The sequence below is a fragment of the Sinocyclocheilus rhinocerous genome, unplaced genomic scaffold (genome assembly GCF_001515625.1).
Source record: "Sinocyclocheilus rhinocerous isolate Xijiao unplaced genomic scaffold, SAMN03320098_v1.1 scaffold491, whole genome shotgun sequence".
NCBI lineage: Eukaryota > Metazoa > Chordata > Actinopteri > Cypriniformes > Cyprinidae > Sinocyclocheilus > Sinocyclocheilus rhinocerous.
Window position 1 is genome coordinate 102,175 of NW_015625034.1, and position 14,991 is coordinate 117,165.

The following is a 14,991-nucleotide window of genomic DNA, read 5'->3' on the forward strand; positions in this document are numbered from 1 at the left end:
TGAAAGTCCGTTGCTCACTGGCTCTGAATACACACAGACAAACCATGGGTCACAGGAGGGGTGGGATGTTGATCAGTAGGCTACTGGCTTGGGATGGGTGCCATCACGCGTCTCAACCAATGAGAGAGCATATGGGGTGGGCCTAAGACAGCAGCAGCGCTCACATGAAGCGCTAACGACTTCATAAGTGGGAAACAGGAAGTTTCCGATAGCATGTGAAGACAGAAGAGAAGCGCTCTCGCTCAGTACAGTGGAGTGCATCGTTTTGTTAACTTTGTGTTTTATTATTTTGAGTCGTTTGGGACGCGGTAACACACGTCCCTCTCACAATATATTGCTTTACAGATCTATCACTTTTGCCGCTAAGAACTGTACACGCAATCATGCTGCACGTATCAGAAGTTCTGTGCTCCGGCGCGGTTAGCGCTCACACTCACTGATCTATATATAACTGAACCGCGCTCTGGCCCACCTCTTCCAACCGAGCCAGGGACAGCTAAACGAGTGATCACACTATTCAAACGAACCGGGCTTTGGGGGTCAAACACGCTCGGGTACGGTTAAGATTGCCTAGTGTGAGTACACCCTTATTCTCCCGCATCCCGCATACACGAGTCTCTACCCGCCCGCACCCGCACTCACCCATCAAGTGTTGTCCCGCGCCGCACTCTGTGTTGGGTCGCGCGATCGTGCAGGTCTTTACTCGGAAGGTGCCTGTTATACTTACTGTTATGAGGCTCTGGACTCCATAACAATAGAGCATAACTTGTTTTTCTATAACAAACTATAAAATAGTTTCTATAAAAAAACGTTAATGCACTGGCAGTGACACATAGCTTTGGTTTTATATTTAATTTAATTTAATTTAATTACATTAATGTTTAAGTTGAGATTTGCAAGAAATATTTTAACTGCTACTAGGCTATGTAAAAGGAATACTTTGGTAAAAAAAAAAAAAAGCACCTTATTTGTTTAAAGTGTTTGCAAAAAAAATGTTATTGCACTTTTGTTCATATTGCAGTACTTTTAAATGAAAAAGTACTTTTGAATTAATTATTGAATTTTGTGCATAACAATGCGATTAATTGCGATTAATCAAAGAAAATCATATGATTAATCGCGATTTTAAAAAAAAATTATCATTGCCCAGCACTAATATATATATAAAACTTTATAAAGGAAGTGAAAGGGGCAGTTTGTTAAAAACCTGTGTATTATTTGAGCTGTAAAGCTGATTTTTACAATCATTTTAGGGTTGATGTTGTGTTTTCATGGCAACTAAAATGTAAAATTGGATATAACTTTACAGAGAAAGGGTAGTAAGTGATTTTTTCACATTAAAACCATGTTAACATTCATATTGTACATGTATTGTGCTTACCTTTTGAAACAAAAAGTAATTTAATGTGTACAAATTGGCCCCATTCATTTACAGTGTAAGTGCTTTGCTGTAACTTAGAGGGATATGAGGAAATTAATTATTGTGGAAATAACCATTTATGCCACAGTTGTTGTCAACTGAGCTTAACTTGTACTTTTTTAAATTGCCAATTTTTGAAAAGTTAAAGTTAATGGCTTTTATTTCATGCTGCATATTGCCGTCAGACTGAATGCCCCTTTAGACCAGACTGACTATTGCCTGAATCTGATGACAGCCATAAAAAGCTGAAGTGATTGAAGCCATCAGTAGAGTTTAGATCTCACACATATAACATGTGATTCACTCCCTCCGTCTCTCCATCTTGTTATATTTTTCCACTGTCCCTGTCTCGATTACTCTTTCTCGGTCTTTCACTCAATATATCTTGTCAGCTTTCATTGTTCATGTCACACTGCAACCCTTTGCATCTGAGCTGCAAGATTCCGTGTCCAACTCCGAGGAATGAAGGCCAACATAACGTCTTGCATTGAGTCAGACTGCTCTGGGCATGTTGGGCACATTGAATTGCGCAGAGGGGCTGTGAGTCTATCAGCTGCTGAGAAACAATTTCAGCAGCTATTTAAAGTAGCTCCTTCTAGGTGGCTGTTCCAAAACATTCTGCTCATCCGCTATCTGGTGGACATTTGAGGGCTTTCCAGGGAGAGCTCGTTTGTGAGTCATCTGGCTTCTCTCAAATTAATTGCTGGCAGGAGGAAGAGATTTTCTCAGAACAAAGCTTAGTTTCCAGCTGGCCTATACTATATATAAAAAAAATCATAATTAAACATAATAAAGCCTTGAAGATAATGGTATAAAGTGTGGCTGGAGGAGGAAAACATTTGTTGTATAAAGAAGGAATATTAAGAGTCTAGAAGAAAATACGTAATTTAAAAAAAATATTTCAAAACAAGCTTTATTCAAAGCGTTACACAATGTTGAAACATTTGACAAGCCGGGTTCTAGAGCCCAATTCACCAAAATTATGAAATCTTTAGATAAGTTTGTAAGAATGTTTCTCCAATTCTTGAAAATTTCTCAAGTTCACAAATATTTTCTTTAGGACACTTCTCTTCTTTTGAGTGTATGGTGGTTCTTGCTTGAAGACGCGCTGATCAACTCAACAGTGAAGAAACCTCATTGGCCGTCTTTTTTTTGCTGCCTGCAAATTATTCATATATGTGCACCATATTTTTGTCGCAAAGGGCTAGACCATGTATAGTAATAATAATAATAATAAGTTTAATTTATATATAGCACCTTTCCCAAGCTCAAGGACGCTTAACAATGACAAAAGCAATAGATGGACAATAGACATTTGCCAAGTCCAGAACGTGCGATTGCAGTTGTCATACCACAGTAATATTACAGAATCATAATCACAATCACAAAAAAAATGTATATTTTGAACAGCTGTTAAACTAAATTTGAAAAAAAAAAAAAAAAGTTAACTTTGGTTAGTCATGTCATTAAATAGTAATAATATTCATAGGGGGGAAAAAACTATTTTTGTGAAATGCTACAGTTTATTGGATCTGTATGCATAACTACAAGAAAAAAGTTTGCATATATGTATAGGAGAATATGAAGCTCATACTTGAGGAGGAAAAGCACCTAAATTTTATTCAGAGACCCAGACTGAGCAATCTGATGCAGTTGCTAATATTTATATGGCAAAAAGTATTCTAAAAGCTAGTAATGTAAATAAGTGAGATTTACATTTGCATTCAGTCATTTAGCAGACACTTTTATCCAAAGCGACTTAAAATTTTATCATTTAGATTCTTATAACAGTATAGTCAAATCAAGTCAACTTTATTACTATAGAACCAGTGATGTCACATGGACTGTTTTAACGATGCCCTTACTAACTTTCTGTGCCTTAACTATGGTAGTACCCTTGCTGTCTATGGAGGGTCAGAAAACTCTCGGATTTCATAAAAAATATCTTCATTTGTGTTCCGAAGATGAACGAAGGTCTTATGGGTTTGGAACTACATAAGGGTGAGTAATTAATGACAGAGTTTTCATTTTTGGGTGAACCATCCCTTTAAGTCAGTTCAGTGTGGGTAGTGCCATCAAGTTTTGTTCTCATCCGATGGTGTGAGTCAGTGTGGTTATATTGATAAATTATTAAAATGATTGTCTATCAGACCCATACTAAGCAAGCCAGTGTTTAGTTCAGTTCAGTTCCAGTTGGTTCAGGTCAGATCAATAACAATGTGAAGTTCATCGATTTGAAATGACTTCAATTCAGCTAAAAAAGGCAGCAATGTTGTTTTTCAGCTCAAGGCAGTTCAGTGTTGATTGAATTCAGGTTAGCACCAGTGTTGGTGTTGCAAGATGCAATTCAGCTGTAAAGCAGCTCTACAGAAGATGATAATACCATCATCCAGCTTCATTCAGTTCAACATCTGGTTGTAACATCAGGGGCTGGATTCACGAAAACCTTAAGAAATAAGTTAAACAATTTCTTAAGGTAAATTCCACAAAGTATGTACTTAAGTGCAATTCTTGAAAAATTCTTAATAAGTTCTCAAATATGTTCTTAGGAACATCTTAATTTTTTTTTTCTTAAGTAAAAAATGGCAGTCTTTATCTGACTCAATACATGGCTGAAGACGCACTGATAAACTTACACTTCAAGGATTGTTTTTTTTGTGGTTTCTGCAGATAACCTGCAGACCCTAATAATCATAATAAGCATTTTTGTCGCGACCAGCTTTACTGGGCTCGGTGTTGCATTTTTAATGTGCCGTGTTTTTGAACAGTTACTTTTAAAGAGCCTCTCTCAAGCTGCAGCGATCGGTTTCATTCATTTTTGTGCTGTTTTTGTGCTCTCTTCCGAGTGAATGCTTCCGGTATGTGTGTCCGTTCTATTACAGTAAACGCGTCCTGTGTGTAGGCACGTTTTTGTAGAGTTGTTGCTGAATTTTGAATTCAGTAAAACGTCGCGTTACACACAATCATGACCTGTCATTTTTACATTATCAGTCATCGCTGTCACTTCAGAAAACTCATACACATTGTTAGTCCTACTATTTATTATGTGTAGCTAGTGTTGTTGTATTGCTTAAATATAACAATTTGAAATAACCCAAGAAAATAACCCAGATACGTTTTTTTCTTAAGTTAAAAAATAAGAAAAATAATTCTTTTTTTAAAGAATGTTTTGTGAATCCAGCCCCAGGTGTTAATGTTAGACACTAAATGTGTGGCCACGTGTATAAGTAAATTAATGACTGGATGAATGATTATTTTGTAATATTGTTCAAATAAATATACACTTATCATATACTTATCCCTCTGTCAAGCCCCTTGGAAGAGCTGCAGCTGTCAGTTAACAACAGTTTGGTTGCTAACCATGTGATTATGTAGCATAAATTTGGATACGTCCATTTTAAATGGGTGAATAGGTAATGCCTTGTGTATTGGGGATGAAGGAAATTAACTAAGGATAAAATGACGTGTTCAGCCGGGTACATAACCCTGTTGCCTAGTAACGGCTGCATATTGAGGTGGGCAGGCGGGCTGGGGTGATGACATCACAGATAAAGAGCACAAGCGTGTGTGTTCTCGCACAAGACATCAGACTTTTCAGAAACGTGATAAAGATCCCACCACCCTTCTTATTACAGACCCCTCCTCATACTCAGGGGTGTAACCCTATTTCTTATTTCTTCATTAAGAGCAAAGAAGAGATTCTTTGACATCTAAAAAAAAAAAAATCAGCAGATTTGTCCCTTAGTGTCACAGGAGTTTTTCCAGATAGCATTAGTTCTTCAGACAGTGCTTTTGTGCACAGACTGTCACCCTGGTGTGTTTTGGAGGTAAAGGGAGCATTTTCTGAACGTGCCGTCACAATCTGTGGACTCCTTGCTTAGATGTGGCTCAGCATGAAAGAGTGTGTGAGACATAAACACAGAAAAGGACGAACTTCTGAAGTGCCAGTTGATCCCAGTCTGTTCGGGGACTTCGGCGTAGTGTCTGAACATGATAGTTCTGTTTCAGCTCTGTGTGCTTCTGTATTTTGTGGCCTGCATACAGTTTCCAAAATTACCTTTTTACTATATCTGGCAATGAACTGATCAATTTTTGCCCCTCATACTTTTAATATTAGTCGGTTAATATTTAGAAATAGTTTTCATTTAATACCACCAATATGCCATTTGGTGATATTCCACAATTTAGGTTTTGAGGGGGAAAATGGTAACAGATTAAAGGGTTAATTCACCCAAAAATGAAAATTCTGTTATTAATTACTCACCCTCATGTCGTTCCAAACCCGTAAGACCTTCTTGTTGAATTGAATGAATGTTGAATGAAGTCGGTATTTTTGTTTTCTTTGCATACAAACCAGTATTTTCATAACTTCATAACATTACAGTTGAACCACTGATGTCACATTTTACCGATCAGAGGGTCAGAAAGCTCTCAGATTTCATCAAAAATATCTTAATTTGTTTTCCAAAGATGAATAAAGGTCTTACAGGTTTGGAGCGACATGAGGGTGAGTAATTAATGACAGAATTTTCATTTTTGGGTGAACTAACCCTTTAAATGCATGGACTCATTTATCACTTGCTAAGTTAGACTAAAGTCAAGCTACTCTAGAAAAAGTAGTTTGAAGCTTTTTAAGAGAACTACATTTTCATTATGTAAATTCCACATTATATAACAAGAAATCAGAGCAGTATTTATCTTGCATAAAACTGTTAGGATTTAAATGAGGACACCAGCCTCAGCTGAACACATTCATTTACGCGCACAATGAATAAAAGCACCCTGATTATTTAACTGAAACTGAAAATGTGATTTTAAATTGATAAATTAAAGGCTTAGTTCACCCCCAAAAAATAAACATTTTGGCAAGATTTACTCACCCTCATGTCATACCAAACTTTTTCGTTCATCTTCAAAACAGTGAAGATATTTTAATGAAATGAGATTTCTGTCCCTCCAAAGAAAGTCCATGTAACCAAAACGTTCATGCTCCAAAAAGTTCATAATGACATTGTAAAACGAATTCATATAAATCAAGCATTTAAATCCAAGAGTTCAGAAGAAGCACGATCACTTTATATAATGAACAAAATCAATTTATGCTTTTATTCACAAAAAAAACGTTGATACATTGAGCACATCAAATATGGTAAACATAAACTGAAGCTCAAACTTGATTGACAAGCAAGAACCATTTTGTTAACCTTGAAACAAATCGCCAAAATAAACGCTAAAATGAATCAGACTTCCCAAAGTTACTAGAGGGAGATTTTCTTATTTATACATTTATTGCTTTCTTATTATTGAAAACAGTTGTGCTGCTTTATATTTGTGTGGAATCATTTTGTTGTACTTTTTTCAGCATTATTTGATGATAGAACGTACAAAAGCATTACAAAACATCTTTCGTAACATTATAAATGTCACTTTCATGATTTATTGCTTCATTTCCATTTTTGGTTAAAAAAATTTACTGACTCCAAACTTTTAAATGGCTGTGTGTGTGTATATGTGTTGTTGTATTTAAGTTTTATGGTCTAGTCATTTTCCTGATGTCTATTATTAGTTACTTTTTATCCACATACAGTATATATTTTTACTATCAAAAGATGGCAGGTAGATTCTTAGCAGTACGTGAGTTATGAAGGAAAAAGTTCCAAACGGCCTTCCTGATTTCACAGCGTGTGTTGTGCATCTGCCAGCAGGATTCACCGAGAGCTCTTAAAAAGATGAAGTGTCTGTCCTGTGCTGTTCATCAGAGACTGACCCTCATTCACTCAGATGAAGCATCTCATCTGTGAGACGCCATCGAGATGACATTGTAATGGGCTCTGTCACGCTGATGTGCGGAGAGCCGCTAATTCTAAAAACAGACACGTCAAATCAGCGGCAAAGTACTTGAGTGTCGTACGGGTTACCATTCATGCTATTTTCAGCCTGTTATGATAGAGCCGAGCTCGTGGAGCGCGTTAAAGGGACTAAATAGGTTTCACGCTGCTTCTGGTTGACATCGTACGAGAGTGTGTCGTCAGTGAGCCTGTTTCCTAAGGTACATTTCATCTTCTTCCTGTACAGATGAGTGCGGTTGGCAGCTCCTGTTGGGGTTCTTCGGAAGGGCAGATCCTGGTTCACGTGCTGCAGAAACTGGCGCTGCCTACTAGGTGAGTTAATCGACTCGGGCTCCTCATCCAGCACCGCATGGGCCCCCGGTCGAGTCTCTTAATGCGACCCTCATCTTTGATCCATTCATGTTGCCGGCCGAGGCGTAGGCCTCTGATGAGAGCTTCCTTGAGCTCGGGCCTCACCCTCAGATTGATACAGGCCTATTGTGGACCCCCCTCCTCTTCCTTCTGCTAAAACGAGAAGGAATCCCTTTGAAGTTGCCCAGCCAAGCTTGGGAGGCAAAGCTTCAGCAATATTAGGTTCTTGGCAAAGCAGAGACGAATTATTGAAAACAATGCATAACTGAATGATGACAACACCAGAATGCTTTCCACTCTGGAGGCCCTTTGAATTAAGTTTTAAGAGTAATCCAGGTGCGATTTTTGGTTACTTCAAAAAAATGTTTCGACTTTCCTCAAGTTTAATTTATATACATAGTGCTTTTCACAATATACATTTAAAGCCGAATGCACGGCCTTTCAAAGTCTACTGTATTTGATAGAATATGTGGTTGACGCATGCGCATAAAGTTTTATAAACTATTTTTTTCCTCAAGTTTTGTTTTTTTTGCTTTTTAAAATAAAAAATACCTTAAAGAGTTTGTTTACCCAAAAATAAAAACTTGTCATTTACGTGTCATTCCATAAGACTTTCATTCACCTTTGAATCACAAATGAAGTGAAAATCTCATGACGAAAACGTACCTGTGGGAACTTTTTAGCGAAACGCAAAATACGTAGCGCCATGTACATTTCGTGATATATTTGATGTGAAATGTCCACTGAGTGGCGCTAAAAGAGTTCTTTTTTTATTTAATTTTTTTCCGGAACAGATTAACGTACATATGGTACGTTTTATGTGACGTTGGTTTTGTACGTGTCACCGCAGTTCTAACTTGAAATGTCCATTGAGTGGCGCTATAACTCGAAAGTTCCGTGACGTTTTAAAATAACGTACCATCTGCACTGCACCTTAACCTACCCAATAGTATGAACAAAAGTGATTGTGACATAAAAACGCAATCGCAATCATGCCGTTTTAGCTTTTTTTCCCCCCTCTCATCTTTGAGCTCTTTCATTGTGAGTTTTTCACAAGATTCGTACCTAAGGATTCTGCATACTAAGTCCAATTCCGTGCTGGCTGAGCTACCGAGCAAGCTTGTTATGTCCGAAAAGCAAAACATGGAGCTGTAATCATAACTGTGTAAGAAAACGATTACAAGTGCTCACTGTTTCACTGCCTCTAGTGTTCATTTCTGTTGGAAACTGCAGTGATATGTACTTATTAATAGGTATTTCGCATTTTGCGAAAACGTTCCCACAGGTACGTTTTTGTCATGAGATCAGGTTGGAGCGGAAACCTGAGAGGCTACATTAAAAGCCCAATTCTCCCAAAATTTTACAAGAAAAGTTTGTAAAAGTAATGCATTCAAATATAAACACTGATCAGCGCACATAAATAGAGCATGTTAAATATAAATGGAAGCTTAAACTGTGCTTACTTGACCAGTGAGGATTGTTCATGCACGTCAAGTACATTTGAGCTTCTGTTTACTATGTTTGATGTACTCTACGTGTATGTATTGATCAATATTTATAAGTGAATAAAAGCCTAAATTAAATCGGTTTTGTGTAAAGTGATTGTGTCTCTCAGAAGACTTTTATTACACTGCTCGACTCATTTGGATTACTTTAATAAAACCTGAGAGATTTGTGTTTCTCCAATGAAAGTGCTTAAAAAGGTTCATAAAGACATTGTTAAAGTTTTCATTTGCGTTTCTATAGGCTTGGTGCAACAGTAACAGAATTTTCATTTTTGGGTAAACTAACACTTACTTGTATTAAACCATTGAATGTATATGCAGATGACGTTGGATATGTTATATTAGTCTTTTTAACCCCAGGTTAATGCCACTTTTAACCCTAGTTACACAGTTTCACACTTGTAGTTTTAAATAGGGTTAGCACTGATTTTGCCCTTTACTTTAAGACGCATTGCTGGTCCTGTGCTTAATTAATCAGTGCATTTTTTTAAATGCAAAAAGCAGCAGATAGATGCTTAAAGAAATAGGGCTTGATTTCAAAGATATTATCTGCTCCACAATACATTGGAAACTTGCATTCTGATCTGGCAGCCTTTCTAATATAGAACACTCACTTCATGATCCACTCAATTCGCAATGGAACTGCTTGTTTTCAAAAACATGGCATTTCTTAACATTATGTTCGTAAAATGTGTCGAGTGGGTTTCATGTTGTAGAGCAATACATTTATATATATATTGCTAAAACTATGCAGCATTAGTTTCAACCGAATTCTGTTCTGCTAATTTATGGTTTCTTGCTTTACGGCATATCGGACAGACAATGATAAATACACCTCAGAAAAAAAATCTATCTACTTGATTTTTAAATAATTCATGCTCAGTAGTGGCACTTAAAGGAATTGAATTAGCTCAGGTTACCTCAGTTTTCATTTGGAGAAATATTTAAATTAGTAATTAATTTAGGGTGAAATTCACAGTGTTTGCATCAATAATGTATGTGGACAGCGCTGTTATCTTATTTAAGCAGGTCTGTGCTTGGCACTGCTCTCTAACTACCATATTCATGAAGTAAACAACCATTGTGAATAACTTTTGACAATGAGCTAATGTATTTAAATAATCTAGTTCAATTCTGGTACAAAAACACTCTCTCATATACAGGTTAAAAGTATCAATTTCCAAGCATAAGCTGATGTAGTTCTTTATGATGTCCTTCAGCTTACTGTCAGTCCATGCTAGAAGACTGAAGATTGATGCCTTGTTGTGTTTTTCCACCTTAGAATGCATTTTCACAGTCAAAGCAAAGTTCATTTTGTACGATGTCAAAAAACAACATGGAGGACACTGCTTTGCACAGAGCTGAAAATATGGATGAGAGTGTGCTTGGGGAACAGCTTGATGCTTATTTTGCGCCTGCTTCCTGATCCGTCACTTTCTAATACGCTGTCGCTCATCAGGACAATGTACACACACCTGACAGGACAAAATCATTTGCAGCATCTCACAAGTGTGCACACCAGATAGGCCACTGTGACGGACAAGGGCTTCTGGTTACCAACTTAAGGCAATGAGCTTGAGACTTGCATTGTGTACTTGCCATAAGTGAACGGATTTTTCACACATAAGTTGAAATTAACTTCATTGTTTCTGTTTTGGGACACAAAAACACATGTGGCGTATTCCATCCACTTTTCTTCCAGGTCCCAATCAGACATGGCAGTGGAATCACTAGCTGCAGAGATTCTGAAGGGCATCGGGTCCCAAGCAGAACTCAGATCCACAGAACAGTTTCACACCTGGTATTTAATATGTATATATGTGTTACTTTCCTTTTGTATCTGTTACTGTGATTTATAAGTGGCATTTTGCAAGAGACTATTGAACTCTTGTGACGGTGGTTGTAAAATGTACTCTGTAATTCTAGAATGATTGCACTACTTAAGCTAATTTAAAATCACATTTAGTGTATTCCAAGAATAAAAATGTCCACAATTAGATAAATTTAAAGTCCATTTTATTGTTTAGCCAGGTCATTACCAAGTCTCCAACCAACAATTGCAGGCTACAATAATTAGAGGTTCTTTTCAAAACCTTTCTAAAGCTACCATCAAAAAAATAGATCAAGACAGGGGGAAAAAAACAAAAAGGGAAAACTGGCCCCAACTGATTGCAAACCCTTTGGAACATTTGTGATTTCTTTAAAGCAAGAGAGCTGATATTTGGACTTCTCCAATTCTTGGTTTTATACAAAAGCTACACAATGTTACATTTGATAAGAATACAATTCAACTGATTAATTAGTGTTCTACACCATAAACTCGATAAAATCTTGATGGATCATTACCACTATAACTCAACACTATGAGAGAGAAAGAGAGACAGTCGAAAGGAATACAAAGTTCTGCAAAATAAAAGACGAGTACCATAAAGCAAGCTAGATAAGTACCATTACAGACTGAAATATCCTTTGAAAAATTAAAAGTAATAAAAAGTACAGGCAAGGCTAAGGTTGAAAATTCCATCTTAGGATTTGCTTTTTGGGCTTTCTTCTGTCAATCACACCAAATTCTGACCGACCAAGACCAGAACAAAAGTTTTACTTCCATGTGTTCCCATAGGAAACTCAGCTTGTATTAGTGTGTCAGGCACTTTCAGAGAAACTAGCCCACGCTCTTGAGCCCGCTCAGCAACTCTACAGGCCAAAATCACAATGCAGGTTCATTCAGATCAGACGATACAGCTGCAGCAGAGAGAAAAGAGGGGACAAACAGATTAGAATCCCATTCACGGGGAGAAACACGCACATACAGGACTGTAATGAATTCAGATGCAGTTCAGATTAGTTCTGCTACCGGCGTGCTTTACTCCAGCCTTTCAAATCTCCTACACACAGTGCGGTCAGCACAGACCAAACACAACCGGCCATTCGCATCGAGTGCACGTTCGGGCGTCTTGGTGCCTCACCTAAAAAGTCATTGTATTTACAGATCGGTATCGAACCAGGCCAGCTGATTGCTGTCGCCCGGCGGGAGGCCGTCGATCAGGTCCTGGGCGTGGCCGAGGTCGGGCAGGCCATCTACGGGGTAATCTGGGCCCGGGTGGTGCCCGCCCATCTCGTGCTCCATCATGGGATCCATGACCATGGCATCCTGCCCGTAACCTCCGGAGTGGAAGGAGCGGTAGCTTGGGTCTGGAGGACGAGGGGAGTGGATGGGAAGTGGAGGGACCACACACACACACGTACGTTAGAGGGAGCATATTAAACGGGCAGTTCACAATAGCACAACCTCAGACCCACAAGACCAGAGAGAGAACACAAGGCGTTTGACCCAACTCAACTGGAACTCGACATTCTCTAGGAATATGGTGCCCTATTAGAGCTTTTTTATTTTTTGTTTGTTTGTTTGGATGGATTATCTAAAATAAAATTAACCTAGAATGGTCATTTTCTATGTAATATCTCTCTATTGAGAAAAAACATGCAAAATTATAAACAAATGCAAATATAAATTGAATTCAATTTAGTAATTTTAATTATTTCAGAATTATTTATACATTCAGACTGATGGTTAAGCACTTTTTTTCTGACCATTTGTTGAAATCAGGGCTGGGGGAAATATTTTAAGAGATGAATCCCAAAAGAGAAAATTAATTAAGGCTCATGAGATTACAAACTCATATGACTGATTTCTTCCATAAACCACGAAATATGTTAAGCAGAATGACATGAATTAATGAAGTCACTACTCTTTCTTTGTACAGAAAAGGAAAACAAGTGAATGGTGATTGAAACAGTCAGATCTAACATTATGCCTAACATCTCATTTCTTGAGAAAGTCTCACAACATGAGGGGTGCATGAAAGACCATTTTCAATCCTCAAAGAGTTCCAGGCCTTATTTAGTGCCCTGTCTTAATGGAAAGCGCCAGGCGTGTCTCTAGGTTTGGTGGGTGAAGGCTGATGAAGCAGTGGATTAGTGAGTATCACACCCAGATGCTGAGAGCGGATCTCATTTGTGAAAATGATGAACTTACCGTCCTGCCTGTAGCCCAGAGGCTCTCCCTGCGCACCGATGTCCAGCCCTAGATCTCCAGTCTGCAAACAGACACACGAGAAAAAGATACATAAGAGACACACTCATTTCAGGCTCAAATGCTGCATATATCAGGACCGAATCAGTTCCGCTAATGCTTTCAGAGTGCTTGAGGCTCATAAAAACAATAATGCTTTGTTAGAAAGAATCACCTGCCCAGTATATTCACAAATATAACACCCACATCTGCCATAACCGATTCTGTAATGCGCTGGGAATTTATAGGCTTAATCTACAGCAGGGCTCTGTGCCAGCGTTGATTGCAGGATTTAGCAGAGATGAGCCCCCTTACCTCGTTCCAGGCCATGGGCTCAGTTCTGAACAGAGAGCTGGTGAGCTCCACAGACAGTCGTTTCTTGTAGTCCTGGGGCTTATCCTCAGACATGCGGAACAGAACTGCAGCAGCGTACGTGGCTGTGGGCGAGAGATAGCAACGTTAGTGTGACTGAGAAAACATTCAAGCCAGCCCTGCTCACCCCAGTGGAAATCCATGCATAGCTGGGAAAACAAATCTGCATAGTGTTTTGTATTCATACTTGCTTCTCTGTGTTTATTCTGTAGAAGTTTAACTCAACTTTATGTTGAGACATCGGGAGGCAGTGACACAGTGTGCTGCCATTATTTATATGTAATTGATGTCTTTCTGCATTATTCTATGGCGGTTGAGCTCGCACACACGTGCTGCTTAAGAGGTGGAGCACACACACTCACCGACTCCCTCGTTTCTGGAGTGGAGGAGCTCTGTGAGAGGAGCCGTGGCTCCTTCTGCCTCGATGGCCTCAGCTGCCTCCTTATCCTGAGCCAGCTCACACAGCACTCCTGCAGCTACACGCTGGATGTTCTCAATAGGAGAATACAGCAACTGCAGAGAAAGACAGAGAGAGACATGTCAGACATGTCAAAACTAAAAGTTCAGTATATGCAAATATAATACCAACTTAATGGAAGTAAAAAAGGGTCAAAAGGGTCATAATTCTCAATTCAAAAAAAAAAGAAAGTATAAAGGTCCTTGCACAGAGTCTGAAATTCTCATCCGAAATTTGCACGCATTAAAAAATAAATACGGCATGTTGTCAATCATGTTTAACAAGCATACAATCTATAGATAAAACAAACAGCAAATCAAGACAATGAACAGAGAGACAGAATGATAATTAGAACAAAATAGAAAAATGAACAAAAACAAGCCACCAAGTGATAGTCAATAGACAGATTTAGGGCTGAACGATTTTGGAAAATAATCTAATTGCGATTTTTTTTACCAATATTGCGATTGCGATTTAATATGCAATAATTTTTTTAAGCTCTTTATGAGCTATAAATCATTGTATAGTATGACCAACACTATTAGATAGATTAAACATAAATGTTCTTTTCTGTAGGCCAGGCCTATATGTTACGATGAAATTAGGTGATGCATGAATTGATATGAATGACATTTTTATTTAACAACTACAATCACAGTAGTATATTGACTGATTTGTTGAACTTCCAACCTTGTAAGCATGTAATAATTATGACAACATAAAGCACTGACAAATAAGCCTGATGTAAACATGAATATGAAAGTCAGTAACAAATCACACAAACAAAATTAGATTGCAGAAATATAAAAACAAGTCTGTTGCTTTACCACACTACTTTAGGCAATTCAAAGTCCATGTAATAAACATATGTAAACATGTGGACTGCACTAAACACTCTCTGTTAAAGGTGCAATAGGTGATTGTCTTCAGAAACATTTTTTGTTATGCTGGTTGAAAGTCTCTTC

General features: G+C 38.0%; 2 protein-coding genes across 2 annotated transcripts in view; one reads left to right on the forward strand and one right to left on the reverse strand.

Annotated features, from left to right (window-relative positions):
- LOC107749083 (serine/threonine-protein kinase ULK4-like) overlaps nucleotides 1–11,764 on the forward strand; it is a 39,731-nt gene extending 27,967 nt beyond the window's left edge. The window contains exons 3-5 of the mRNA XM_016564134.1: nucleotides 7,496–7,581; nucleotides 10,828–10,926; nucleotides 11,746–11,764. Of these exons, the coding sequence (XP_016419620.1) occupies nucleotides 7,496–7,581; nucleotides 10,828–10,926; nucleotides 11,746–11,764 (204 nt within the window). The remainder of the gene's footprint in view (nucleotides 1–7,495; nucleotides 7,582–10,827; nucleotides 10,927–11,745) is intronic.
- LOC107748497 (catenin beta-1) overlaps nucleotides 11,125–14,991 on the reverse strand; it is a 21,853-nt gene continuing 17,986 nt past the window's right edge. Inside the window, exons 14-16 of the mRNA XM_016563291.1 lie at nucleotides 13,162–13,222; nucleotides 12,092–12,317; nucleotides 11,125–11,867 (exon numbers count right to left, since the gene is read on the reverse strand). Of these exons, the coding sequence (XP_016418777.1) occupies nucleotides 12,109–12,317; nucleotides 13,162–13,222 (270 nt within the window). The 3' untranslated portion in view covers nucleotides 11,125–11,867; nucleotides 12,092–12,108. The remainder of the gene's footprint in view (nucleotides 11,868–12,091; nucleotides 12,318–13,161; nucleotides 13,223–14,991) is intronic.